Here is a 27277-nt window from a genome sequence, read left to right as displayed (position 1 = left end):
CTTGCCATCATCGACGGAACCATGAATTCTGGATTGCACCAACAAATTCTACAGGAGAATGTCAAGGCATCCATCCGTGAGCTGAAGCTTCACAGAAAGTGGCAAAACAACGACCGTGTTGGAATGGCCAAGTTAAAGTTCAGACCTTAACGCAATTGAAATGTGGCAGAACCTGAAGCGTGCAGTTCATGCAAGAAAGTTCACAAATACATCTCTGAGTTGAAGCCGTTCTGTGAGGAGGAATGGACCAAAATTCCTCCAAGCCGATGCGCAGGACTGATCAAGAGTTGTAGGAAACGTTTGGTTGAAGTTATTGCTGATCAAGGGAATGTCACCAGTTACTGAATGGAAAGGTTCACATACTTTTTCCAACAAAGAAATTTAATGTTGGATCATTTTGCTCAATAAATAAATAAAACAGTAGATTTTTTTTTGTGCTATTTATTTAACCAGGCACTCTTCATTTATTATTAGGACTTAGACGAATGAACATCTGATCACATTTTAGGTCAAATTTAAACAGAAATACAGAAAATTCAAAAGGGTTCATAAACTTTTTCTCACCACTACATTGTTTTTGGTCCCATCTCTCAATGGTGAAGAATCACTTTAAAAATAAAAACTAAAAACTCTTGTATCCGTATACGGATTCGGATCTTCAACAAAATAGAATAAATCCGTCTTCGTCACACACATAACCTATTCACGTTTGAATCCGTCAATAACCTTTTGACTTTTCATGCTCACAGACAGACAGACAGGGGTGAAAACAACCTCCATCCACCTTCGGTGTTGAAGGTAAATATAATTTCGAATTAACTTTGTACAAAAATGAATACAACACCGATTTAACATTATTCATTCCACATCCCAACAGGTCATCCCTCATTCATGATTATCATTCCAAATGATCCCAGATTCACCATTCATTCCAGATCAACCCTCAATCACCATTTTTCATTCCAGATCAACCCTTATTCATTCCATATCATCAGCAATTCACCATTATTCATTCCACATCAGTGCAGGTTATCGAGCTCTGATTTAGTATTAACTAGTAGTAATGCCCGGCATTGCTCGGGCTAGCAATAAAGCCTGGCGTTGCCCGGGCTTTCTTGCAAATTTCCTGAATAGCTGTTAGCGGTTAGCGGTTAGGGGTTAGCGGTTAGGGTTGGGGTAGCTAACCCTAACACTAACCCAAACCCTAACCCTAACAGCTTGGCGTAGCGGAGGTAAACAGCGCCCGGGGCAAAGTGGAAATTTGCGTCCCCCGTAGGCCTTAAAGTTGAGTGGATTTGAATGGAAAATCCCAGAAGGGATATCGATTTATCGATTTTTTCGAATATCGGAAGTGTTATGGAAAAAATTTATAGCCAATGACGTAAGTTGGACCAAAAGCCATAATCGTACCGAATTTGAATGGAATCCGATGGAGTTTGTGAAAATGCATCAAAATGAATTTTGAGGGGCCTCTTAAGGAAGACAATAATATCATTAGTATATGTGCCAAATCTTGTTTCATTTCATGCAGTAACAAAAATCTCATGGTGGAACAAAGAAAGGGGCGTGCCGAAATATTAATATAGATTCCACACCCCGATTCACCATTATTAATTCCACATCCCAACATGTTACCCCTGATTCACCATTATTCATTTTGCATCCCCACAGGTTATCCCAGATTCAGCATTATTCATTCTGCATCCCCACAGGTTATCCCTGATTTGGTATTATTCATTCCACATCCCCACAGGTTATCCCTGTTTTAGCATTATTCATTCCACATCCCCACAGGTTATCCCTGATTTAGCATTATTCATTCCATGTCTCCACAGATTATTCCCGATTCAGCATTAATCATTCCACGCCCCCATATGTTATCCCTGATTTGGTATTATTCATTCCACATCCCCACAAGTTATCCCTGATTCAGCATTATTCATTCCAGGTCCCCACAGGTTACCCTGATTTGGCATTATCAATTCCACATGTCATCCCAATTCCTCTGATCTCATTCCACAATGGAGGTATCCAGTTATCGTCGATTCCAGGATTCGAGGAACTGTTACAGCAGCAGTGAATGTACCATGAGTGATGAGAGGTAGAAAGAGAGTTTCAGGGGGAAGAAGGGGGAGAGTCACTGTTCCCATCACTGCTGTCAGATAAGGGAAGCAAGGGATGGGATTCACGCTCTTGCCGACATCTTCTCTTTTTCTTTCGTACAGATAAGAAGCGCTGAACACGTCGGGCGATCAGGTCTGGGAAGAGAAATGGGCACTGGTTATTGGAGATGAAGAGGTTACATCACATAATGAATGCAGTTCTCATAGTGGGGCAAAATAAACCTCCTTAGTTCGGTTATCTACACCATGAACCACCCTCCCCCTCCCACCTAACTTCCCCATGCCGTGCTAGCCCTAAAAGAGAGGAGAATACATAAAGGTAAGGAAGGAGTTGGCTTCTTATTCTTTCATATGCAGTATTTTACTGTGGGTAGCATCATTTGCTGGTGCCGCTGATGCAATGCCCCCCTATAGGTGAGAGCAGGGATTCAGAATTTGTTCAAGGTGCCGGTGATGGCTCGCCTTCTCTTCGCGAAGCACACCCTGGAACCTTTAATGTCCAACAACTAATTATGACAGGATGGAGGCCCACATTAATGTCCATCCGAGGGACGGCGCACACGTCGATGCCTCGCCCTGCTTTCGGAACACCAGCATGACAGTTAATAGCTGGGTCAGAATTCAAACCCGAGCTGGACAGGGAGGAGTGGTAAAAAAAAGAAAAATTGCACCAATTGTGTGTACAACATGTAGATGGTTCGTGGAAGATGGGGGTAGGGATCATTATTTAGTACAATCAAAAAGACATTCCAATAACCTATCTCCCGTGATAGGCCTCGTACTTGCTGCTTGGTCACTAGTGAAGGGCTATTCATTTATTACATACGTACAGAGAAAGGTTCAAATCAAGTTTAAATGTGAGAAAAAGACTAGAAGGGAGAATAATAAAATTGGGAAAAAAGGGAATGCGAGTGTGGAAGGAGTGCTAAAAGAGGAAAGAAATGTCTGTTAGGATAGAGGAGTAAGGGGAAAGGGATAAGTGGAATATATTGGGGGGGGGGCAGAGCCGGATTTAGGCATGGGCAAGCTGGGCAGTTGCCCAGGGGCCTCCACAACCAGGGGGCCTCCACAACCAGGGGGCCTCCACATATTTCATGAAAAAAAACAATTGTAAGGAAAAATGTATTTGTGAGTGCCTGAATGGTAGTCGATAGTTAGTGGAACAGATACAAGATATTCATCTTATCTCATTCTCTATTTTATATAGAAGTCAGTTGACTTCTAGGGGAGTATGGGACTTTGCATGTCTCTTTACTATTATTATCCTCAAAATTTTCAGGTTACATTTATGGTCCTTGCATTTTTAAGGTTACTTTAATAGTTAGCTTACGTTTGGTTAACCCGGCTTTAGCCGTTTGCACTTTGCTCTACAAAACTGTTGAGGTATATTCAGCTCACATCATGGCGAGAAGTAGTGGACACGCATGCGCGTCATGCGTGCTCACCTATATCGTATGTGAACCGATATCTTATGTGAGACTGAGATTAATAAGATTTACATCGGGAACATTCAAATTTGTCTTCGTAGCATCAACAATTTTGACGTAAACAACTCGTTTCAATACGATATAAATATTCTTAAATATTGTAAGCAAACTGTTATAGATGTTCAGATGTTCAGATGATCAGAATGCCATTTTTTAAATCAATTCTTCTTGTAACCGTCCCCCCTCGGGCAACCCCGGGGACAATGCAGAAAATCAAATCCCGGGGGTGGCCGATGGGGAATTGTTTTATTAATTTTGTCCCGGGGGTACAGGGTGGGGATGCAAGGAGACGTGGGAGTCTGGTAACGAAAGTATTCGTATTCAAAATGGCGCCGAATTAATTTAAACTTTCATTTGAAAGATTTCTCAGGTAAACGGTAAACCTTGTGAGTTTGTTGGCATGTCTGGTTGGAAAAACAAATTGGAAAAGTTGAAGACTGTTTAAGTTAAGTTAATTCACATTTGAAACTTTTGCAACTGGTAAGGAAGCTTTAACAGCCTAGTTTATTTAATAGGATTATAAGAATAGTTAATGACTAAAACAATTTTTTCTTTTTGAATTTAAAAGTATTTTCTACAATTTTTAAATTTAAGTTTATTGTGTTGGACTTTATTACACTATTTATGACTATTAAACGCAAATATTAAAATTTTCGCAAATAAAATAAAACACAAATTTTCTTGCAGGAATGAGTGGAATTGACAGGCACAAAGGTCCGCGACATTTTGCAAGTGGTGCTACAAAGAGGAAAGTATCCAAGGAACGTACTGAAAGAGAAGCTCAAGAACTTGCAAAAACACGTCGAATGACTGAATTCTTCACCGAGTTCACTCGTCCATCAGCTTCAGAAGCAGACGGTGCTTCACCTTCAAATGCAATACAACCAGATCAGGCACCTGCTGCAGAGACACCAGCCTCATCTTCATCCGGCCTGTCTACGGTAGAAAATGACCAGAATGTCGAGAAGACAGACACTGCTTCAAAGCAAGTGCTTCCAGAATCTCATACGAATACACAGGTTGATAACATCAGCTTATGGCCAGAGCATATGACAAAATCATTTATTGACTATTGGGCTGTGAAAGGTGCTGAGGATCTCCACCACAGTGATGTCAAGTCTTTGGATGCTAAATCAGCAATACAAAAAGGTGCAAACAATGTCATTCGGAAATGTACACCAGCTATGTTTGAGCGACGAAATCGAAATGGGGAAGTTGTAATACGTTCTTGGCTTTGTTTTTCACCAGCAAATGGTCGAGTCTACCGCTTCTTTTGCAAGCTAATGGGTGTTGCAAGATCCCAATTCACACATGATGGATTCTGCGACTGGAAACACACTAGTGATCGACTTGGTGTCCATGAGCAATCAAAAGACCACATTCAAGCAGTTTTGTCAGCAGCAAGTCGTGCAAAGAAAGCTGGACGTGTAGACTCTGAACTTGGACAAGAAGCACATCGAATTGAGCAATATTGGCGCAGTGTTCTAAAGCGACTGGTCAGTGTGCTTAAATTTGCATGTGAACGAGGCCGAGCTCTTTGTGGAGATAATGAAACATTTGGATCTCCTCATAATGGAAACTACTTGGGAATACTTGAGCTTTTGGCTGAATATGATGATTTCCTCAAGCAACACATCCAGAATCATGCAAATCGTGGCAGTTGTCATACTAACTATTTGTCTTCCACCATCTGCGAAGAACTTGTCAGACTAATGGGCAATCAAGTTCTGAATGAAATCATTTCACGCATAAAACTGTCAAAATACTATTCAGCTTCTCTTGATTCCACAGCTGATGAAGGTCATATTGATCAACTAACTCTGATCTTCAGATACATGGAGCATGATACACCAGTTGAGAGATTTGTGAAGTTCTTGCCAAATCAAGGACACAAGGCTCAAGAAATGTTTGAAGGATTGATGAAATTCCTTGCAGACCATGACATTGACATTCAGAATTGTCATGGGCAATCGTATGATAACGCCTCAGCAATGAGTGGAAGATACAATGGTCTTCAAGCGAAAGTGGCAGCTGAAAACCATCATGCAGTTTGGATACCCTGTGCTGGACATTCACTTAACCGAGTTGGACAAGCAGCAGCTGAATGTTGTCAAGCAGCTGTGGCATTTTTTGACTTCCTCGAGGCAATTTATGTGTTCTTCACAGCTTCCACACTGCATTATGAAATTCTTACAGACTCACTGAAGACTGTGGAATCTGGTCCTGTATCTGTGCCAAAGGAGGGTTTCGACAACACGATGGTCCTGTCGATCCGATGCAGTAAAAGCACTCGTCAAAGGATATCACCCAATCCGTGAAGCACTGGCCAAAATAGTAAGAGATGAAAATGAGATGTCCAAAGCATGTTCTGAGACAAACGGTCTCCACGACAGGATGTGCAACCTGGAGACTGGGCATCTATGCTGTTTTTTGGCATGACATTCTTGACAGAGTTAACGCCACAAGTCACATGTTGCAAGATCCAAAACTTGATCTGAACACAGCAGTAGCAATGTTGAAGTCCTTGAAATGTTTTGTGTGTGAAAAACGAGAATGCTTTCATGTTTATGAGGAGAAGGGAAAGGAGATATCTGGAACTGATAATTACTGTATGTGCAGACATGCAATCGTCAACGAAATGTGTGCCTCAATCCATTGGATTATGGACGATCAGAAGAAGCTACACTCTCACTGTCTGAAAAAGTTCGAGTTCAGAATTTTCTTCCAGTAAATGATCAGTTTCTGAGTTCATTGGAGCAACGATTGGAAGCATATGAGAACACCCGTTCTCTTTTCGGTTTCTTGCGTAAACTGGAATCACTGGACTGCGATGAAATCGAAGCAGCTGCAGCAAAATTGGTTGCTGAGTACAAAGATGATGTGGATCAAACACTTGGTGTTGAACTTGTGCAGTTTGCAGCCTTCCTCACTCATTTTCTGGAATACGAAGATGATAAGATAGGGAGAGAACATTTCCTTTACAAATTGTTTCTGGACAAGAAAGTTGCGGATACATTTCCAAATGTCGAGATAATGCTACGGATGTACTTGGTGCTCATGGTCACAAACTGTTCTGGAGAACGTTCATTCAGTAAATTGAAGTTCATCAAGAACAGACTACGTACTACAATATGTCATGATAGGCTCAGTCACCTGGCCTTGATGAACATTGAATGTGACATTCTCAGAGAGATTGACTTCGACAAATTGATCCAAGACTTTGCAAGGGTCAAGTCTCGTAAAGTGCCTGGTGGTCTCATCAGTGGTCTGTAAATATAGGTGTTAGGTACTGTACTAGATTGTAGATTCTATGATTGATCATGATTGACCTGCTTGCTTATTCACTACACTATTCAGATTCTTTATACTTGAAACATGGGAACTTCTAACTTCGTAGATTCTTATAGTTTGATCATGATGTTTAAAGATGTGCCTGCTTGCTTATTCAAATTATTTATGCTTGAAACATCGGAACTTCACAGATTCTTATAATCTTATAGATTGATCATGTGCTAGCTTATTCAGATTCCTTATACTTGAAACATAGGAACTAGATTCTTACATGTATATAGATTGATCATGATGTTTATAGATGTACATTTTTATTCAGATTCTTTGTTCTTGAAAAATATACTTTATGGATGACTGTAAATATGTCTTGTCACCTTTTTAGTATTCTAACGTAGGGTGGGCCTCCACTACTGAAGGCTGCCCATGGGCCACCACATGTCTAAATCCAGCCCTGGGGGGGGGGGGGGAGGGTCAAAAACATTTTGCATAGCTGCATATTTAACAAGAGCGAGGATTGCTTTACAATACATGTTCCATACAGATGTGATATTTTCTAAACCCAAAAAGGGCATAACTGAAAAATGGATGAAATGCTCTGAAACTCGAACGTGTTCAGCAACTTATCATAAATCATAATAAAGCCACATACCAAGTTTCAGTTGAATATGTTAAAGGGTGTGGGAAAAAACTCTGGAAAACCACAGGTAGGACAGACAGACCGATGGACAGCAAACCGAGCTGTGAAACCAGTAAGGGACTGAACATGTCAGGTCAGGTCAGGTCAGGTATGGTAGCATGCGCTGGAGTAGCGCATCGCTGCGTCCACTCTCCGCCAGTACTCCAGGCGCCTCTGTCTGGCCATCCCCAAGGCAAATGCTTGGCCCATCTCCATCTCCTTGAGATGCTGATAAACCTGCTGCAACCACGAGGCATGTGGTCGGCCCATTGGCCTCCTCCACTCATTAGGCTCCCTCAATGAGAGAATGTGGTGAGCAGGATCAGCATCAGGAAAACGAGTGACATGTCCATACATTTGCAGCTTATGCTCACGGACTATTCAGGTAACAAATCTCATTTGAGTCTCTCTCAGCAACCGCTCCTTGGACACAAAGTCTGACCAGCGATAGCTAAGGATTATCTGAAGAGACCTGGTGCCAAATGAATTAAGTCTCTGCCTCAGATCCTTGGTCAGCGTCCAAGTCTCACATCCAGAGAGCAAGACTGGAAGCAAAAAGGACCTGAAGACTCGGACTTTCGTCCTCCCGTACAGGTACTGACAGCATCATACCCCATGATCCAGTGAATACAAAACTCCCCAGGCCAAACACAAACACAGACGTCTGTTGACCTATGGCTCAAACGCCAGCAGAGACATAAATATCACTGCCAAGGAAAGTGAATCTCTCCGTGATCTCAACATCCTCACCACAAACAGGTACAGACAAGATAGCAGCATCCAAGATGTCACTTAAATCCTGGATCTTAGTTTTGATCCTGGAAACCTGCACTGATAGCAGCTCCAACTCCTCATTCAGCACCTTGAGGGCCCCAAAAGGGTATCCAGAGTCTCCACAAAGATGACTGCATCATCTGTGAAATCAAGATCAGAGTTCTTAACATTCCCAAACAATGCACCACAGCTTTATCTTCATGACATCCTCCCCAAATTTAGTCCATACAAGCACTGTAAAGTGCGGAGCCCAGTACACATCCAGCTGAACTCCAGTAACAAGTGGAAATAAGTTGGAGATGGTATCACCACATTTCACGGCACTCTCAGTTCCAGAGTATAGTTCAGACATCACATTGATCAGTTTTGGTGGCACCCCACAAAATCCAAGAATCCTCCAGAGGACATTCCTATTCACTGACTCAAACGTTTTGCAGACATAAACATTGGCTGCAAGCAGCCCCTGCCGAAACCCTCGTCTGCGTTTGGTGAGGACCGGAAGAGCAAGGATACGGTCAATCGTTGACCTCTTTGGTGTAAAGCCTGACTGCTCTGGGCACTGATGCTCAAGCAGATGGTGGCGAACCCTATCAAGAATTATCCGAGCAAAGACCTTGCCCGGCACTGAGAGCAGTGTCACCCCACGGTAGTTGTTTCAGTCTTGGCGATCACCATTCCCTTTCCAGAGAGGGACAACAAGGCCCCTCTTCCAATCAGTTGGGTTGATGCCTGTGTTCCATGCAGAGCACGAATTGCATGCAACGACGTGAGTACAGCATTTACACCAGCCTTGAGAAGTTCAGCATGGATGCCATAGATCCTTGGAGGTTTACCCCATTTCAAGCAGTTCATCACAGCCTGTGATTCCAGAAAAGAAGTTGGATCACAGTTGATTGGAGGATCACCAATAGGGATAGCAACACTCCTGACATCCAACTCAACAGCTGGTGGGTCAACCTGGTACATCCTCTCAAAGTACCAGCCAGCAAGCCTTCACTTCGTATTCCTCTGTAAAGAGTCCACCACTCTCCGCTCTAACTGCAGTACACTGAGGGATGGGCTTGGAGGAACACAATGGATGAATTCCCCCTCACACCCCCCTCACAGATTTCTCTACCCCCTCACAGATTCTCGACAGATTGATGCTCTACCCCCTCACAGATTACTCCCACAAAGGTCTCCTTGTCCACCCTTAGCACATGTACAGTTTTACGCCTCAACGCCCTGAACAACTCGACTCTCCCATTAAGCTGTACTTACGACTCTGGTCAATGGTATCCAGTGTCCCTTGAGACACAAAATTCTTCCTCGCCCAATGGTGAGTGCCAAGACATCCACCAGCAACATCATGGATGGTGGTCTTGAAGGCACTCCACAACTCTTCAGGATTTCCCAAAGCATACAGATCCCCCAAATCCCCACTCAGCCTGTTTGCAAAGTCCTCAGCTACCCTCTCATCCTTGTGTTTGCCAACATCTAGACGATGCTGGGATGGTACCATTCTCCTGGATTTAAGCTGCAACTTCAGAGTTGCTACCACAAGCCTGTGGTCAGTATCAAAGATCTGAGCACTACGGTGGACCCTGCAGTTCTGAATCACCCTCCAGCGACCATGAACAAGCACATAGTCAATCTTCTTTGCCACACTGCCAGCGTTGGAATACCAAGTCCAGCGATGAGCCTGTGGGCGCTGAAACCATGAACCAGCCACCCTCAGTCCATGACTTCTTGCAAAGTGGAACATCGTGCTCTTCTGGTTGACAGTTCCAGACCCCTGGTGACCAACACATCTCATAAACATCCCTTATCAGTTCCAGTCAATGCATTGAAATCCCCAAAGATGACAAGAGTATCTTGCCTAGGGCACTGATCAACCACAGACTTGAGCGTGGCATAGAATGCGTCCTTCACGGTGAGATCACTCATCTCAGTCGGAGCATATGCAGAGACAAGGGAAACGAGACCCAGGGAGTGACGAATCATTCGTGTCATAATACACTCGTTGACCGGTATTACCTCAATTATCATTGGGGTCAGCTTATTGGACACAGCTACAGCAACTCCTTGGGAATGGTAACCATCCGAGTGACCAGACCAATAGTAGGTGTAACCACTCACCATGATCTCGCCACTATCCAGTCTCTGAACCTTTGAGAGTGTTGCAATACCGATGTTCGAACACTTGAGCTCATATGATAACAGAGACAGGTGATCATCCTCTCTTAGGGATAGGACATTCCAGGCACCTACCCGAAGGGACCGCCTCAGGTTAAACCAAGGAGACCGCCGGCTTTGGACGACACCTGAATCCGAACTGGACGACCCCTCAGCACCATCCCGACACACTCTCCTGCAATCCGACCTGGGAATGTTACCCTGTGGTTTCCCTCCTATCATCAAAGAGTGGCGGCCCCGAATGTTTTGCCCCAATCCGATCATCCGGTGAGCTGCCTTGCAGAGGGCAGCTGCACAGGAGGTACTCCCATGGAGGAGGTTTTTCTTGTGTTTTGCAGAGTGAAGGGTTTTACGGTGACCAGAGTGCAAATCCTGCCACTAACCTCCTAATAAGAAGTAACTCAACTGCAGGACATCCGCAGACACAGTTGGGCACTAGATATGGAAGGCCGTTGGCTCACAAGGAGCTCCTCCGCCCTTTGACAGGGTTTATTTTTTAATCCTGCTGGATGTCCATGTCATACACCCTCCTCACCAGGAAATCGGGTGGGGGAAACGGTTTAGTCACCGACAACCTGACCATGAAACAGGTTGATATAGGTTTACATAGTACCTGTAGCAAGTCACAAACCTAATCTGGCTTGACCTGACAATCGATAGACCTGGCCTGACTGAACAGATCGATCCATACAAATACCCTACGGATGTGTGTCTCTTCTCCAAACTTCAACCTTCTCTCAACCTCTTTTTTAATGGAAAGTCAAGGCTCATGGAAGAGGGAGAACACTGAATGGATCAGGAAGTGATAGAATAAAAGGAAGAGTAGATGGCGGTTGGGGGAGGGGGGAACCAACAGCAGGGTTGAAGGATAAAATAGAGGGAGACTTGGACAAATAAAGGAAGTGGGGAAGGAATGAAGGGTAGGGGAGGATGCACAGGATGGACAATATGGATACAAAAGCAAGCTCTCAGGAAGGAAAAACTGGAAATTTGGAAGGTGGTGGGCTTGTGGGAGGAGGGGGGGGAGGGGGTTAACAGACATGAAAAAATCATGGATATGGATGGGGGATAATCTGACATGGTGAGGAACAGTTGTCTTGAAGACCTGGAGAGAAGGATGAGATTGAAAAGGATGTGAGCCTGGTGTTCGCTTAGCAATTTGGGTGGCTGGCTTCTGATTTTAGGGTCCAAAGTTTGAGCCCCTGTTAACCTTTGAATTAACATCAGGTGGGGTTAACACCAGCCTGTCATTCTGCCGAGGTCGGCGAAATGAGTACTAGTGTACTGGTAATTTAATCAGCGGCACAGCCACGCCCTCAGCAAATGATGCTAACTACAGCTGTGTGCTGCATAGGGAGGAGGAGGAGGAGGAGGAGGAGGAGGAGGAGGAGGAGGAAGAAGAGGAGGAGGAAGAGGATATGGATGTGGTTCCACAGGCAGTGAAAAAGAGGAACACTGTGGTTCTGGATTTCGGTAGTTTCACCAGAAGGGGGTTAATGGTGGACTGTGCCCGGCAGAAACCTCGGGGCGGGAGGGATTAAGGGAAGGGATAAAGAATTGAAAGAACAGAAAGGAGGCAGTAGAAGACAGAGGGCCAACCAACCCGTCTGTGATGGCGAAGTGATAAGCCCCTAGACTCAGCTTCATCGCAGGATATTCCCAATGATCTTGAAAGCCTTGATTTTCATGGCATCAAGCTGAGCAAGATGTACAGCAGGGGAGCCACAGCTCAGAGGGGAAAGCAGTCCTCCATCAAGCTGCAGATAAAGGCCTTGGGGGTGCACAGGAGTTCAGGTGTGCCAAGGAAGGACTTTATACAACTGAGAATGCCCAACTTTGAAATGGGGTTTGCCCAAGAAAGATCATGGCTGACAGTGAGAAGCAGGAGTTTGAATGACTGAACTTCCTCAGGAGGATAGAAGTGACGTTTTGCCTAACGTCATTTTGGACGAAGAAAGATAAAGAGTAAGAGAAACAGAAAGATAACTAGAGGGGCAGCACTCGGGAGAGTGCAAAACCTCCGCCGCCAATACTTCTGGGTCACTCACGTGAACCTTACATCTTATTCATTAATATGATGTCAACAGTGCTGGCAGAGTTATAGTTCTTTCCTCCAACATTTTTTTTGGGTGGGGGGGGGGGGTTGGAAATCACTTAAAAAACATGTAGAAATGCAAAAAAAAAGAAATTGAAATTTTGTTGAAAAAAAAGTTGCAAAAATTTTTTTTCTCTAATTTTTTTTTTGGGGGGGGGGGAGGGTTGGAAATCACTTAAAACATGTAGAAATGAAAAAAAATTCCTGTACATTTTTGGGGGAGGGGGGTTGGAAATCACTTCAAACATGCAGAAATGCAAAAAAAAAGAAATCGAAATTTTGTTGAAAAAAAAGTTGCAAAATTTTTTTTTTCTCTAACAATTTTTTTTGGGGGGGGTTGGAAATCACTTAAAACATGTATAAATGAAAAAAATATATTTTCTCGACATTTTAGGGGGGGTTGGAAATCACTTAAAACATGTAGAAATGCAAAAAAAAAAATTTTTTTTTCTCTACATTTTTTGGGGGGGTTGGAAATCACTTAAAACATGTAGAAATGCAAAAAAAAAAAAATTTTCTCTAAAAAATTTTTTTGCGGGGGGACCAAGTCCAAAATCTAATCCAAAAATGATCCTTGGACCATACCTAACTCCCCCCGCCCCCCAACAAGCTTCGTTGAGGAGTTTTTCTGTAATATTGTTCACAAACAAATAAACCAATGGCAAGATCATAAACCAATGTCACCCGCAGGGTGACCCGTATCTTGTCAAAAGGTGACCACGTGTGACTTCTTTAAGGTCATACTGAGGTGAACAGAGCTGCTATCCACCAGGAGCGACTCCTTGAGGAATATCTGCCTACGAGAGATTCCGATGAGAATCGTTCTACAGAGTAACCATGAAAAATATGCATTTGCCTCATAACGTCACCAAATGACGTCATAATGTCTCAAGCTTGACATATCTAGAAAGCACTCATCGAGGTGTTCAATTTGAGGTACTACACGATATGGTTCCTAAAACTTGAAAATTTGACCTTGGGGTCAAATATGTTTGACCTCAGGCGCTAACCATGAAGGTCAAGGCCAATCGCCACCAAAAATTAATCAGCTGAGCGCCAGACCATGAACTATATTCCCATGAAGTTTGAAGACGATCCGATCAAAATTACTCAAAAAATAAGGGTTTTGTCGACTCCCCTGATTTGCGACAAAGTGACCTTGACCTTTGACCTTGACCTTCAAAATTTTATGCGCTGAAAGGGACCTCTATAGGCCTCTGATATGCGAAGTTACAAAAATTTCCAATGATAACTGTGTTCTGCAGAGTGATTTATACGTGATTACAGACCAAAAAAAAACAAAAAAACATATGAAGGTCAAGGCCAATCGCCACCAAAAATTAATCAGCTGAGCGCCAGACCATGAACTATATTCCCATGAAGTTTGAAGACGATCCGATCAAAATTACTCAAAAAATAAGGGTTTCGTCGACTCCCCTGATTTGCGCCAAAGTGACCTTGACCTTCAAAATTTTGTGCACTGAAAGGGACCTCCATAGGCCTCTGATATGCGAAGTTACAAAAATTTCCGATGATAACTGTGCTCTGCAGAATTTTTTACACGTGATTACAAACAAACAAACAAACAAACAAAAAAACATACAAGCTGACTAACATATCTTGCAAAAACTTCGTTTTGGCAAGATAAAAAAAGATACAAGCTGACTAACATATCTTGCAAAAACTTCGTTTTGGCAAGATAACAAACAGAAAGGGGGTGAAAACAGTAACCCCCGATCTTCGATGGCGGAGGTTAACCAGTAAGAGTAAGAGAAAGAGAAAGATTTTTCAGGATTGAAAGATATATTCCAAGTGTTTGACCAGCTCGTGATTATTTTTGAAGGTATGAAGAAAGGGAAGAGGCTGCTGTCTGCCTGTCTGAAGGATGAGGGATGTCACGGCAGAGAGTGGAGTCATGAGCAAATGGATAGAGGATTTTTCAGAGTCAGAGAGATCATTGATGAAGATTAGGAATAGGACTGGGCCCAGAACACTGCCTTGGGGGCACTCCAGCCTTGACAGGGAGAGGAAATGAAAGGAATCCATTGAATGCCGCATGTTGGCTGCGAGAGTGAAGCAAGTCAGTTTTTTAATATATTTTTTGTAAACACCGTCGAGGCTTGCATGACAGCTCATCTGAGAGCAGTAAGCCACGTGTGGAGTTCACCTTGGATGCCATAGGCAGGCAGTTTGGAGAGTAAGGCAGGATGTCAGACTGTATCAAAAGCTCGAAATATGTCAAGAGAGACAGCCGTGATCTCATGTCTGATAATGAGGGCCTTCAACATTGTTGGGAGAGACGCAACATGTCCAGGGTGGAGTGACCTGGCCTGAATCCGAACTGATGATACGAGATGAGGATATTGGAGAAAAGGAAAGATATCATATCAACTGAAATGATAGATTCCACGAACTTGCTGATGAATGGAAGCTGATCGGTCTGAAGTTTATGGGATCAGTTTTTGCACCTTTTTACATTGTGCAGCGATTTTGGCAGATTTCCCTGCAGATGGAAGAAGACCTCACGCAAACAATAGGGTGAAAAGGGCAGAGAGGGGATGTACAAGACCAGCAGAGCAGGTTTTTAGGACATGCGAGCCGATTTTTTTAGGACACGTGAGCCGATGCCGTCCTGTCCAGTAGTGAAGTCAGAGTCGAGGGTTGAAAGAACCTTCTCCCCCTTCACAAATGCAGAAGTTATCGTGTCCAGGAGCAGTTGGATGAGGGGTAAGGGATGCAAGATTTGGAAGCAAACACAGAATTAAGTCATTCGGCTTTCTCACGAGCAGAGTCAGCTGTGGTGCCATTTGAAGAGAGGGAAGTGATAGAAGGGCAACATACACCAAAGAGAGACTTAAGACACCACCAGGTTTTAGAGGAGGAAGACAAGTTTGACAGTTCATTCTTGAGGTTGGACAGATGCTGTTTTCTGGCTCTCCTGAGAGTGGAGACACACTTGTTGCAGACTTTTTTGAAATGTGCTGAGATCGTCTTCAGTCGGATTAGCCTTCGAGGAAGAGAAGGAAGTTGTTTCAGAGCAACTGCCTCACCACAGGCTTCAGTATACCAAGGGCAGGGAGAAGAGTAGGATAATTGAAGACTCGGTGGTATGAATCTGTGCATGTGCATGAGAGAAAGAGCCGGTTTCTGTGGAAGAATTCCCAGGCTGAATGAAACATCAGAGGCAGTAGATATAGGAGACCAGTCCAGAAGAGAGATGGCTGCTTGTACTCCCTGCCAATCTGCTTGAGTGAAATGCCAGTCTCAGAGTTGAAGCAGCTCTCTATGAATAGTCCGAGAGATGTTCAGTTTCACAAGCATATATAATCTTTGCCTTTTCTCCTCTCATACCTCACGTTTCTTCACCATTTCTCTGCCTTTCTTTACACTTCCCCTCCCAACCCCCACAGTACCGAAAGATAGAGGGTCCCTTCAGAAGACCGTGCTGATATAACAACTCATTTCACAATGAAACATAACTCAGCACAACATTTTAAAAGTTTTATGTTAAACTGTTGATTTAACCTATGGTGGATTAGTCGTATGGCATCGCCGTAGAGATCCATTCGCACACTCACCTCAAAATTATCGAGCCTGGGTTCGACTCCCGACCCAACTATAAACTTACATCCCGGTGTTTCACAGGCAGGGGAGTTCATCAATGCGTGCTCCGTCCCTCGTATGGACGTTAAACGGGAATCCTGTCTGCCAATATCAGTTCCATCCATCCATCCACCCATTGGGACCACACTATGTGCAGATCGTTGGTGCTGTCTAAGCAGTCTCCTTGGCTATTGGGCACAATCCTGGACGGATCGCCACTCCGACACAGTATACCAGAATGCTGGCACTCATCTTGCCGACCTCGGAAGGATTACAGGCATAGTCAACCCCACCTAGTGTTAATTCAACAGCGAGTCGGATTTGAACTCAGGATCTTAGTATCTCAAGCCCAACACCCTAACCATCAAGCCAACACCAGGCATGACATCAGTTGGTGGACGTTAAAGATCCCACGGTGCGCTTCATGGAGAGTAGGTGAGTTATCGTCGGCACCCTGAAGTCGTTACAAACTCCTGCACCTTCAGTCGAGTATATTGCGTCGGAATGGTGACACGTGTGGGATTGCAACCCAAATTAAGAAACTGCTTCAGCACAACCATTCTGTATTGGACATTCGTACAGGCATTTTAGCAGAAATATTTGGTCAACCTCCCACAAATTGCAACAAAAGCAAACTCAACAGATTTTGATTCCTGGATATGTCCTCAGTGACAGAAAAAAAGTCCTAAGGGATCCTCCGGGGGGAAAAGTCCTGAAATCATGGAAATCCAATATGGCCGCCACCCGGCTTCGGGGAAAATGAGAAAATTGTAAAGATTGATATTTTAATATGTAAATATATGTTTTTCTGCATTCTAATTGTTTCTAGTTATGGTCAGTATGTTGATATACAAGAATAATTATAAAAAAGTGAAATGTATTGAGGGTAAAATCAGAAATAGCTTTTTTGTCCAAAAATGTCAATTTTTTGTCCCGAAAAAAAAAATTTACCTGATACTGATTTTGGCTCCTGGACAAAAAAAAAAGAATCGTTGAAGACACAAGATGAAATCAAGTCTATGGCAATACAATATAATTATGTAAATCATTGAAACATGACAAAATTCACAATTCCACTCGGGGCAATCACATCTGCCTGACGAAGGTTTCGAAATGAAAATGAAAATTCGCATTAAACTCAGAAACTACATCCATTATAAACTTACTTTACATGTTGAGAAAAATCAAGCGTATTAAAGTTAGAACTCGACAATGTCGTCATCATCCTCATAATTGTCACATGGAGTGTTTGTGCAGCCAGAGCCCCTGCAGTTTCCACAAGCTGGAGTGCACTCAATGTTGTGCTTCTTGCATGTGCATCTCATGGTGCTACATTCAGCCTGGCAGTTGCACCTAATGACACGTAACATCTTTTCAGGAGCTGGAGCTATTGATGTCCGAAGTGGCACAAAATCCTCGTCACACTTCTGCCAACCCCAGTCTGTGGAAGAAGTATGCAAGTCTGACGTCTTGAAACGAATCAAAGACCACCTTCAGAAGCATGCCGAGTCTGCAACGATATCTTCTAGAACTTCAGCGCTCTGGGTTCAGTATATGGACATGCTAGACATTCTGCACAAATACATCCAGGCAGAGCGCACTGGGAACTGGGCACTACATCTACAGGCCATCCAGGAAATGCTGCCTTACCTGGCAGCCTCGGGCCACAACCTGCATGCCAAATCTGCGAGGGTGTATCTGCAGCAGAAGTCCAACCTCAAAACTCAACATCCCAATGTCCAACAACGTTTTGATGAGGGGTTCCATGTGGTTCGATGAAGTGATCGCCTGTGGGCAGGTCTTTCATCTGACCTGATCATCGAACAAGTTCTGATGAGAAGTTTGAAGACCAGCGGGGGGCTCACATGAGGGCGAGGAATGACAGAGCAACAACGGCTGGTATGGCTACTATCAATGCCTACCTGTGAAGAAATAAACCAGGCAATGCAGGAGCTCACAGGTGTGAACTACAACACTGGAGAGCATAAGAAGGACATGACCAAGGCAAGACAATCTCATGACTGGAAGGACACACTATCAGCTCTTCAGTATTTACAGGAACGGAATCCGTTCAGTCGTGATCCACGTCTGAGGAACATTGCCACTGGAGTTCATGCACACCCCACCGTCAACGTCGATACAGCACATGCTGGAGGAGCCAAAATATTGAAATCTATGGATGGGAAAACACCTGCCCTGTACACATTTAAAAGGAAAGACCAAGTTGTCACACTCGGCATGAAGTCATCTGTCAAGATTGATGGAGAGCAAGTCCAGGTTGACCCACAACAGCTCTTCCAGAGACTGATCACTGTTGCACAGACAGCAGAAGAACTGGAGTCGGCCTTCAAATATGAACTGTGCAGCTATCCACCAGCCCTCATTGATTCCTCTCTTCAGCTCCGAGAAGCACACAAGCCAGTCATTGCTGATGCCATCTGGGATCTTCTTGGATTTGATGTCCCAGCCGATATCCCCAATGATGGGCACAGTATGTTTTGGATGGCGGGGGCACTTGTTCAACGCATTCCATGGTCTCGTGGATCTACATACAGAGAATATGCCACCAGTACACTGATTATGGAACGAAGAAGTACGGAGATGCCATAGTCGTGTTTGATGGTTATGAGAGTACCAACACGAAGGACATGACACACCAGAGACGGTCTAAAGGGAATGCTGGCACTACTGTGACATTTACAGCTGACATCTGTCTCACAATGAAGAAGGAACAGTTTCTTGCCAAAAGGCAGAATAAACAGCGATTCATTTTTATGTTGAGTGAAGAGCTTCAGAAGAAGAACTGTGAGACACACCATGCCTCAGGGGATGCTGATCTCCTGATTGTACTGAAGGCCGTGCAGTCTGCTACTGTCACCAACACTGTGTTAGTTGGTGATGACACAGACCGTCCTCCTATGCTACCATGCAAACTTAGAATCCCATGACCTCTTCTTTCGTCCCGAGCCAAAGAAGAACATGAAGAAGCCTCGCATCTGGAACATCAAGGCTACAAAGAAAATGATTGGTACAGACAAATGCAAACACATACTGTTTCTACCTGCAGTTCTTGGGTGCGGCACGACATCTCGTCTTCATGGGATTGGAAAGGGAGCTTCCCTCAAAAAGTTCAAAGCAAACAACACATTCCATGAGCAGGCCAAGGTTTTTGATACATATCCAGCTTCCGTATGTGATGTGGCAGATGCAGGAGAAAAAACATTGGTGATAATCTACAACGGAAAGTCAACTGACACCCTGGACACCCTCCGGTATCAGCGGTACTGGGACAAGGTGGCTTGGAGCTTCTCTCACGTGCAACCACAGACGTTACCACCAACATCAGAAGCAGCAAGGTATCACAGTTTGCGCGTGTATCTGCAAGTCCAAGAATGGAAGGGATGTGCAGATGAACTTCTTCCGACAGACTGGGGTTGGCAGAAGTGTGACGAGGATTTTGTGCCACTTCAGACATCAACAGCTCCAGCTCCTGAAAAGATGTTACGTGTATTAGGTGCAACTGCCAGGCTGAATGTAGCACCATGAGATGCACATTCAAGAAGCACAACATTGAGTGCACTCCAGCTTGTGGAAACTGCAGGGGCTCTGGCTGCACAAACACTCCATGTTACAATGATGAGGATGATGACGACATTGTCGAGTTCTAACTTTAATACGCTTGATTTTTCTCAACATGTATAGTAAGTTTATAATGGATGTAGTTTCTGAGTTTAGGATGTAGTTTATGTAGTTTCTGAGGACATATCCAGGAATCAAAATCTGCTGAGTTTGCTTTTGTTGCAATTTGTGGGAGGTCATCCTACATTTTGACTGTACTACATGGTACATGAATGAATGAATGAATCTACCAATGGGGATGTCTGGCAAATCTTGGGAAGTCAACAGGTTACTTATGACACATCCATCCTTCACCTCGTTCAGCCTCAATCACCAAGGAAATGAATTAAAGAGTGAAACAGGTAAAACTAATGATGACAAGACCTCATATTGTTGTGGGGCCGGGTCTCGGTGGCAAGCACGACCGCGAGGGGGAGCAGTAGAGTCGGCTCCACCGAACACACCGGAATTTAGGTCGTGACCCTCGGATAAGTCCGAAAGGCACGGGCCCCTTATAGGACCATGAATCGCCAATAATTCTACTGCGTGGGGTAGGGTTAATTGCCAACTTCAATATAACTAAGTACTCACGCGGCAAAGCTTACCAGGGAATTCACACCCTCAACAGGCCTCAAGCGGAACGAGCCGTTACCGTGCTCGAACCGTGTGTAACCCGAGCGGATGATTACCGAGGCCCATCGGTCCAAATGCACAATTACGGCAACAACAGCCTTCCTAATCCCCAATACGCACCGTGGCAAACCAATGGCAGAAATGACAAAGAATGAGCTGGTACATTCAACAATAGGGGAATTTATTTACAACAATAATCAGGGAGGGGAACACAGAGCAGAGTTATCATGAATAAAGAGAGGTATCAAATGTCCAAGCAATTCTTCAAACAATTCTACTTAGAGACAGGGCCCATGGACACACACACGCACACACAAATACCCAGAAAGATATGGACCTCGAGGTCTTTATTGCCCCTTCAGCTCGGAGGGAAGACGAGCTGAGGGAAGAGAACGTGCTGGCTACCTGGCCGCGTTCATGCGGCTGGACGTCCGCACCTTCCTGGAACACCAGTCGCCAAAGAGCGGACCAGGGCAGCCGAACCCAGAGGAGGCGAGACGAGGGGATCTCCCGTGATGAGATGGTCGACCGCTTGTAGTAATGCACCAGATGAGACGCCTCCGATGCAGTCAGCCACAGACCCAGATAGAAGCGCGCTCGAGCAGACGGGACGCAATCGTTAATCCTTTCCGTCGCTTTCTCGGGGCGGGTCTGCTCCCCCGTCACCTGCTCTCATTGGGTGGACGGCGTGTCACGGCTCCGCCTTCTTGCAAAGGACCGCCCCGGCTCTGGTCCGCGCGTCGCCCATTGGGCGAAAAATGACGCATACCCTTATTTGGCGCTCAGCCAGAGCGAAACACTCCATGCCCATATTTGGGCCAAGCCAGATCGAAACGCTTCGTGACCATATTTGGTGTGAAATCCACACCGCCTGGAGCATGGAATTCTAAACACGCCCACGGCGTGCGAAGAGCTCGGACAATGCAGCGACCAGAGTGTTGTTGTTGGTGATTTAAAACTCCTAACTATAAAATAATTCACAGCGCACGTACAAATAATCACCTATTAAAACATAGGATGGGACTCTACCTCGAAACACATACTTACCGATATAACTGATCTATAAGGACTCTGGCTGTTGTGTGCGATGCGTTCCAGATTTGTAACAATATTACATTATTTACCAGTTATCAAGAACGATCAAATTAAACGGACCTCGTCAGTTCATTCAGCACACACTGAAGATCCTGAACTGTGCTGAAGATCAAGTAATCAATTAATTGATAAAATGGGATTCTTGGCCGGCAATAGGTCTCGTTAGCTCGCCTGTTCGAAGAACAGAGAGCTATAGCGATACCTCCGGCATGAGCGTCAGAGTCAGCGTGAGCGTGAAAATGTTAAAGTTTTTGGTGCAAGTTATTTTTTCCTTTCTAATGTTTTTATCTACCACTAACACTATTTTTATACGCCCGGTATATATATATATATCGGGGCGTATAATGTGATGTCCGTCCGTCCATCGGTCCATGTCTGCAGACGGTGTGTCGCCACATACGTTCGTCATCTAAAGTGGTTGCCATGGCAACCAGGATGCTGTTTTCCATCCGTTCCTATCCGCACTCTAACTCCCAAAGTTTTCAACTTTCACGTTTCATATCTGGTACATAGGTACAGACCGTGGAGACAGTATGTCGTGACATACGTTCGTCATCTAAAGTGGTTGCCATGGCAACCAGGATGCTGTTTTCCATGGAGTAGCACAATTCGGTATATACCTTCTTGTCCGGGCGTATATTGTGCTCACAATATACAAATACATATATTGCTTTAAAATTTTTTGGATCAGACTTCACTGCAATGCTTTATAAAAAAAATATTAATTATTAGACGAGTCTTTTATAAACGATAAATGTACAAACAGGCGAGCATTGATTGGGTGGCTTTGACACCAACTCTCCGGTTTTATGAATGCATCGAATGGTTCCGAATACCCAGGGTTCCTAAAGCAGGCCATCCAGCTCACCTTTAACCAATGCTCTCTCGCCCCAAACACTGGGAGACCAGTACAGACTGGTCGACGGGCGGCACCGGCGAAGAAGCCTCGTCCCCAACACCGCTGCCGACAGAGCAACAAAAAGAATAACGAGAGAGACCGTCGCCCAGAACCCCTCTCTTTCTCTACTATTCCTCCACCATCGCATCACGCTCCCGCTCGGCCACTGCGCGTCGCTCCCGTCTCGCGTTTCGGCTTCTCGGGCATTTGTTCTTCGCCATTCTCCTCTCCGATGCTCCTCACCGAAGCCCTCCGAGGTCGTCCCACCGTGGTGGCTCTTCCCACGACCCAATCTGGCACTTGTATCCTCATCGCCTTTACCTCGGTCGGTCGCGTCTCCGCGTCGCACATCTTCCCTCGGAAGTTCACCGTTTCCATAGAGACCACGTCCTCCGCTCCTCTTCACTTCCACTCCAAGCCTGATTCTTCCTGTGCCCGCGATCGCTCGACTCGCAGCTTCATTCGTACTTTCACTACCGCCCCCGGCCTCGTCCTCATCGACGACGTTCAGCCGTATTTCTCCTGCACGCTTCATGGTCTCCTCCTCCCCGTCATTCCCGGTCACCCAAGCCGTCAGCATCAAGGCCAGAGCACCGGAAGCGACGGCGATCCGCATCGCGGCCTACACCGACCTCGACTAGCGATCCTTAGCGAGCCCCGCAGCGCGAGTCGGCCGAGACGGGTTTATCCGGGTCGGCGTTGTCCGGAGAACTTGGCGGCGGCTCGTCATGCGGAGGATCGTTTGAAAATGCCCACCGTGCGAACGTCATGGTGCGTCAGCAAAACCATGCACGAGCTCGGAGCTCGAGGCCGTGACGTCACCCAAAGGTGATGATGCCATTGGGTAATGTTTCTTCGACGTCATACACAAGTTTCTGATGAACTGTAAAATCGGTGCAATGGGCACCTGTTTTCCAGGTACGTCAGGGTGAAAAGGTTTTCCAGCATGTTTTGATCCAGATTTGAAGTTTCCTAGTGTTTGTTTGTAAACCTTATATCGAGGTTATATTTATTTCTGATTCGAATCCCCGTCCAAAAATAAAATGGAAACAAAAATAAAATTTGTAATAAAAACAAGTCTGAAGACCACGATGGTTCACGAGCGGTATTTGACGATGTAGATTGTTCCAGAAGTCAAGGATGAGACGATGTGATAATTTTTGACCAAGTTATAAAAATGATCAACATGATGTGGTACGAGTGACGGGTTATTAGCTGCAAAATGTCGAAAACCCGGTTTCGTTCAACAACTTTAAAAATTTGACCTTGGCATAACCTTTAAAGGTCCCAAAACAATGTTGTGGACATTAAAATAAGGAAACAGGATACGTGCTATAGCTTATTGGAGTTAGTTCGTCGAAGAAGGTCGAAAACCCGGTTCGATTCCCACAACTTTGAAAATTTGACCTTTGTGGCCTTTAAAGGTCAAAGGTCAAGGATTATGACCTTTGGTGCAAAACTTCCTCTGGAACATTCCAGGAACAATATAACGTCATATAGGCTATATGGCATTTCACACTCCTCGGATTATCCATACTTTGATGAAATCAGCGTAAAAATAAACTTGAAGGGGGCGCCACGGGCAAGGTGTTCGAGATAGAGCAAAATGGTTTGGAGACTTCAGGAAGGGAATGACCTCAAGATTATGCGTAAAAAATATTGTCATCCTAGCTCTCAAAGTTTGGGCGGTCGTATGATTTTTACGTCAAAATTCGCAATTTTCTAAGTTTTTGACCTTGTGACCTTGACCTTGGGACAAAAATGAAAAATCGGACGACAAGTTTTAGATAATTCATTTTGCTATTCGAATAACGAAGAACCCATTCCATTCAGTCAATTCCCTCGGAGAAGATAGATTTTTAATCCGACTATCCCCTAAAAATGGAAATTTTTTGGGCGTGGCTCCGCCCACAATGGGCATTGCATGTCCTCATCCAGGAAAACACAACTCGACATTGATATCGAACACATAACCAAGTTTCATCAAGATCGGATCAAAGTCCATGGAGTTATGCTCGAGACAGACAGACAGACACACACACACACACACACACACACACACACACACACACACACACACACACACACACACACACACACACACATACACACACACACACAGACAAACCGATAGGCGGACATGGGTAGTCGACTACCCAATAGAACCTGATGTGATGGGCCCGTTTGGGGAATGACCTGAGGATTAAGCACAAGAAAATTCATGATTCTAGCTTCAAGGGTTAATGCTGCAGATTGTTTTTGCGTTAAAATACCCCCACATTTAGAGGTTTTTCGGCCGTTGCTAGGCAACGGAGGGGTCCATAGCAACGGTTCTTTCTCACACATAACTCGGACATACCATGAACCTACCATACCAGTTTCATGTATATCTGACTCATAGTCTCTGAGATATAACGAACTTCGTTTTTTTATTGTTTTCGACCAGGGTTCATTCAAAGTTTATCTTCTCCGACAGTTTTCATAGGATCCGGCTGGAAATTTTTGACAATATGGCTGAATGTACTGCCCACAGTCGCTCGTGGCCCGATTTTTGATTTTCGAAAAAATTAATTTTTTATGATTTTTCAAAAATTTCAAAGTCCCGTTGCTAGGCAACGGTGGTGTCCATAGCAACGGTTCTCATTTGCACACAACTAGGTCATGGTATGAACCTACCAACCAAGTTTCATCGAAATCGCCATTGTATTAACGGAGCACTGGACCGAACAGAGGGATAGACAGACAGACAGACAAACATATCGATGGAAATACTGATAATAAGGGTAGATCAAATTTCCCCAAAAAAATTTTTTTAAATTTTTTTTTTCGACTGGATCGACTACCCAACATAACGAATATAGTGGTCACTCTGGCTGGCGCTCATGAACCAATCGCAAAAATATATATATTTTTACAAACAACATAAATAAACAAATAAAAAAATATAAAAATGGCCAAAATAAAATGGTAGTAGCCAGTGGCCAAAAAATGGAAACACCAATGTGGTTACTTAAAAGGGTGTTGGGCCACCACGTGCGGCCAGTATGCACTTCTCAAGCATTTGTTTTGACAGTTCCTCAGGAGTTTGAATTGTTTTGTTTTTACACGTGGAAAGGTAATCTATCGAAGAAAACACAAAAGAAAATGTTAAAAAGTTTCCACAATCAAAAAATCATGAGGAATCAAAGCAATAAATCAAAAATCAATAAACAAGAATCAGGGGGTCAAATAAAAATAATAAAGCCATAAATTATTGTCTCACCCTAGTTATTCCCATGACCTTAGTCACTCCCATCCATCCATCCATCCATCAGGACCACACTCTGTGCAGAGCATTAGTGCTGCCTAAGCCATCTCCTTGGCTCTTGGGCACAATCCTGGATGGGTCACCACTCCGCCACAGGTCAGCCGCCCCCAAAGGGCGCACAAAGGTGAGGGGTGGAGAACTTCTCCTGGAGGAGCGAGAGTGGGAATGGCAGGCTGCAGGGTTGACTGGGGGAATCCACCCCCCCCCACACCCCCGGCCATGGTCTGTCGCGCCCCACCTCAACGTTACCCTGGCCCTGGATGGGCCACCTGATGCACAGGGGCTTTGTGCCTCACAGGTACTTCGGTATAATTTGTTTGCTGTCGATGCCCTGTGCAGTGCAGTGCAGCCTTCCCTATGTTCATGCAACCCCCTCCTTCAGTGCTTTTCCAATGTCCACTCTCCTGGATCACCAATTCTTCATCGCTGGAGGAGGAGCTGTCACTTTCAACCTCTATCAGCGGAGTCTCTGGAATGGAGGTTGTTTCCCTCGACCCTGCCACCGGAGCAACCACATCTTCAGTGCAGTCCTCCCCTCCCACCTCAGTGGGCCCAACACCTGGCGTAACCACATCCAGGTCCTCTCTTTGCATCCAGACACAAGGCGGCTCATTTCTCTCCTCCTTTCCCTCCATCCTCCCCTCATCCCCCTTCACTGTGGGGATGGGGGAGGGTGGAGGACATGACAGGCACAGCAGGCAAATCCAATTCCAGTCCCTGGGGCCACCGGAGCAACCACCTTGTCCTTATTGTCCTCCCCTTCCACCTTTGTGGGCCCAGCACCCAGCGTAACCACTTTCAGGTCCTGGTTGCTCTCCTTCCCCTTTGCTTCCTCCTTCCTCCCCTCGTGCTCCTCAACAGTGGTGGTGTGGGGGAAGGGGGGTAAAGGCAGGCACATCCACCCCAGTCCCTGAGGAAACACCCCTGGCCTTGCCCGCAGATGTATGCATCTTGCTCGCATAGCTTTGTGGGCAGGAGCGGAAGGTGTTCCCCGGTACACCACAGAGGTTGCACTTCACCTGGGTGGTGCAATGCTCCCTCAAATGTCCCAACTGGCCACACTGAGAGCAAAACTGTTCTTTGCACCCAGACACAAGGCGACCCAGTTGACCACACCTGCAGCATACTTTAGGCTAACCCGTGTAAAACACCTGCCTATGGTCCATCCCAAATACAATCCCATTAGGGATGTGGGTGACCGTGCCATCCTCCTTGACCCGGGAATTGATGCGATACTGTCGAGCCTCAGTCCATATAACCAAACCATTTTGGATAAACCGTGGTGGGATCTTTACACCACATAATGCGATAACCAAACTCTAACGTCATCATCTGACATGCTGTCATTGTAGAGGCGGACCTTCACGACACTCTCATGGTCAAAGAGGGCCTCGACCGCCCAATCAGCCAAAGACCCAGCTGACTGAGCGGTAGTCCACCGTACCCACAACTCGGCAAGCCTTCCAGAGGAATGGAAGGACACATCATACTCTCGGACCAAG

At 45.0% G+C, this 27277-nt stretch overlaps 1 protein-coding gene across 3 annotated transcripts; it reads right to left on the bottom strand.

The window, feature by feature from the left end:
* Positions 1 to 764: 764 nt before the first annotated feature.
* On the bottom strand, positions 765 to 23295 carry LOC147033981 (uncharacterized). 3 transcript variants are annotated; one of them, XR_015056323.1, is made up of 4 exons: positions 22439 to 23295; positions 7276 to 7352; positions 4380 to 4546; positions 765 to 2258 (listed from the first exon to the last, which is right to left on the bottom strand). XR_015056323.1 is itself a non-coding variant. In XM_085874325.1 (3 exons), exons 1-2 carry the CDS (start codon positions 23082 to 23084, stop codon positions 7309 to 7311), a joined length of 690 nt encoding a protein of 229 aa, XP_085730451.1. In that variant the 5' UTR covers positions 23085 to 23295; the 3' UTR covers positions 765 to 2258; positions 7276 to 7308. The 3 variants fall into 3 exon arrangements, 2 of the variants coding, with proteins under 2 accessions (XP_085730451.1, XP_085730442.1); XM_085874325.1 differs by lacking the exon at positions 4380 to 4546; XM_085874316.1 differs by lacking the exons at positions 4380 to 4546; positions 7276 to 7352.
* Positions 23296 to 27277: the final 3982 nt, after the last annotated feature.

This window comes from Eptatretus burgeri, chromosome 1, assembly GCF_056783735.1.
Source record: "Eptatretus burgeri isolate ZD-2024b chromosome 1, Ebu_testis_v1, whole genome shotgun sequence".
In the NCBI taxonomy this organism is placed as follows: domain Eukaryota; kingdom Metazoa; phylum Chordata; class Myxini; order Myxiniformes; family Myxinidae; genus Eptatretus; species Eptatretus burgeri.
The sequence above is the reverse complement of the archived record's forward strand: the minus strand, read 5'-3'. Positions and strand labels throughout refer to the sequence as shown.

Bases quoted from the DNA above. Each gene is read 5' to 3' on its own strand.
- LOC147033981 (XM_085874316.1), bottom strand. From the start codon at position 23,084: ATGCGGATCGCCGTCGCTTCCGGTGCTCTGGCCTTGATGCTGACGGCT. The intron at 2,259-22,438 runs GTGAGCTGGATG...TTCTCTTCCCAG, and splicing joins CGAGAGAGCATTGGTTAAAG to ACCTGATCGCCCGACGTGTT.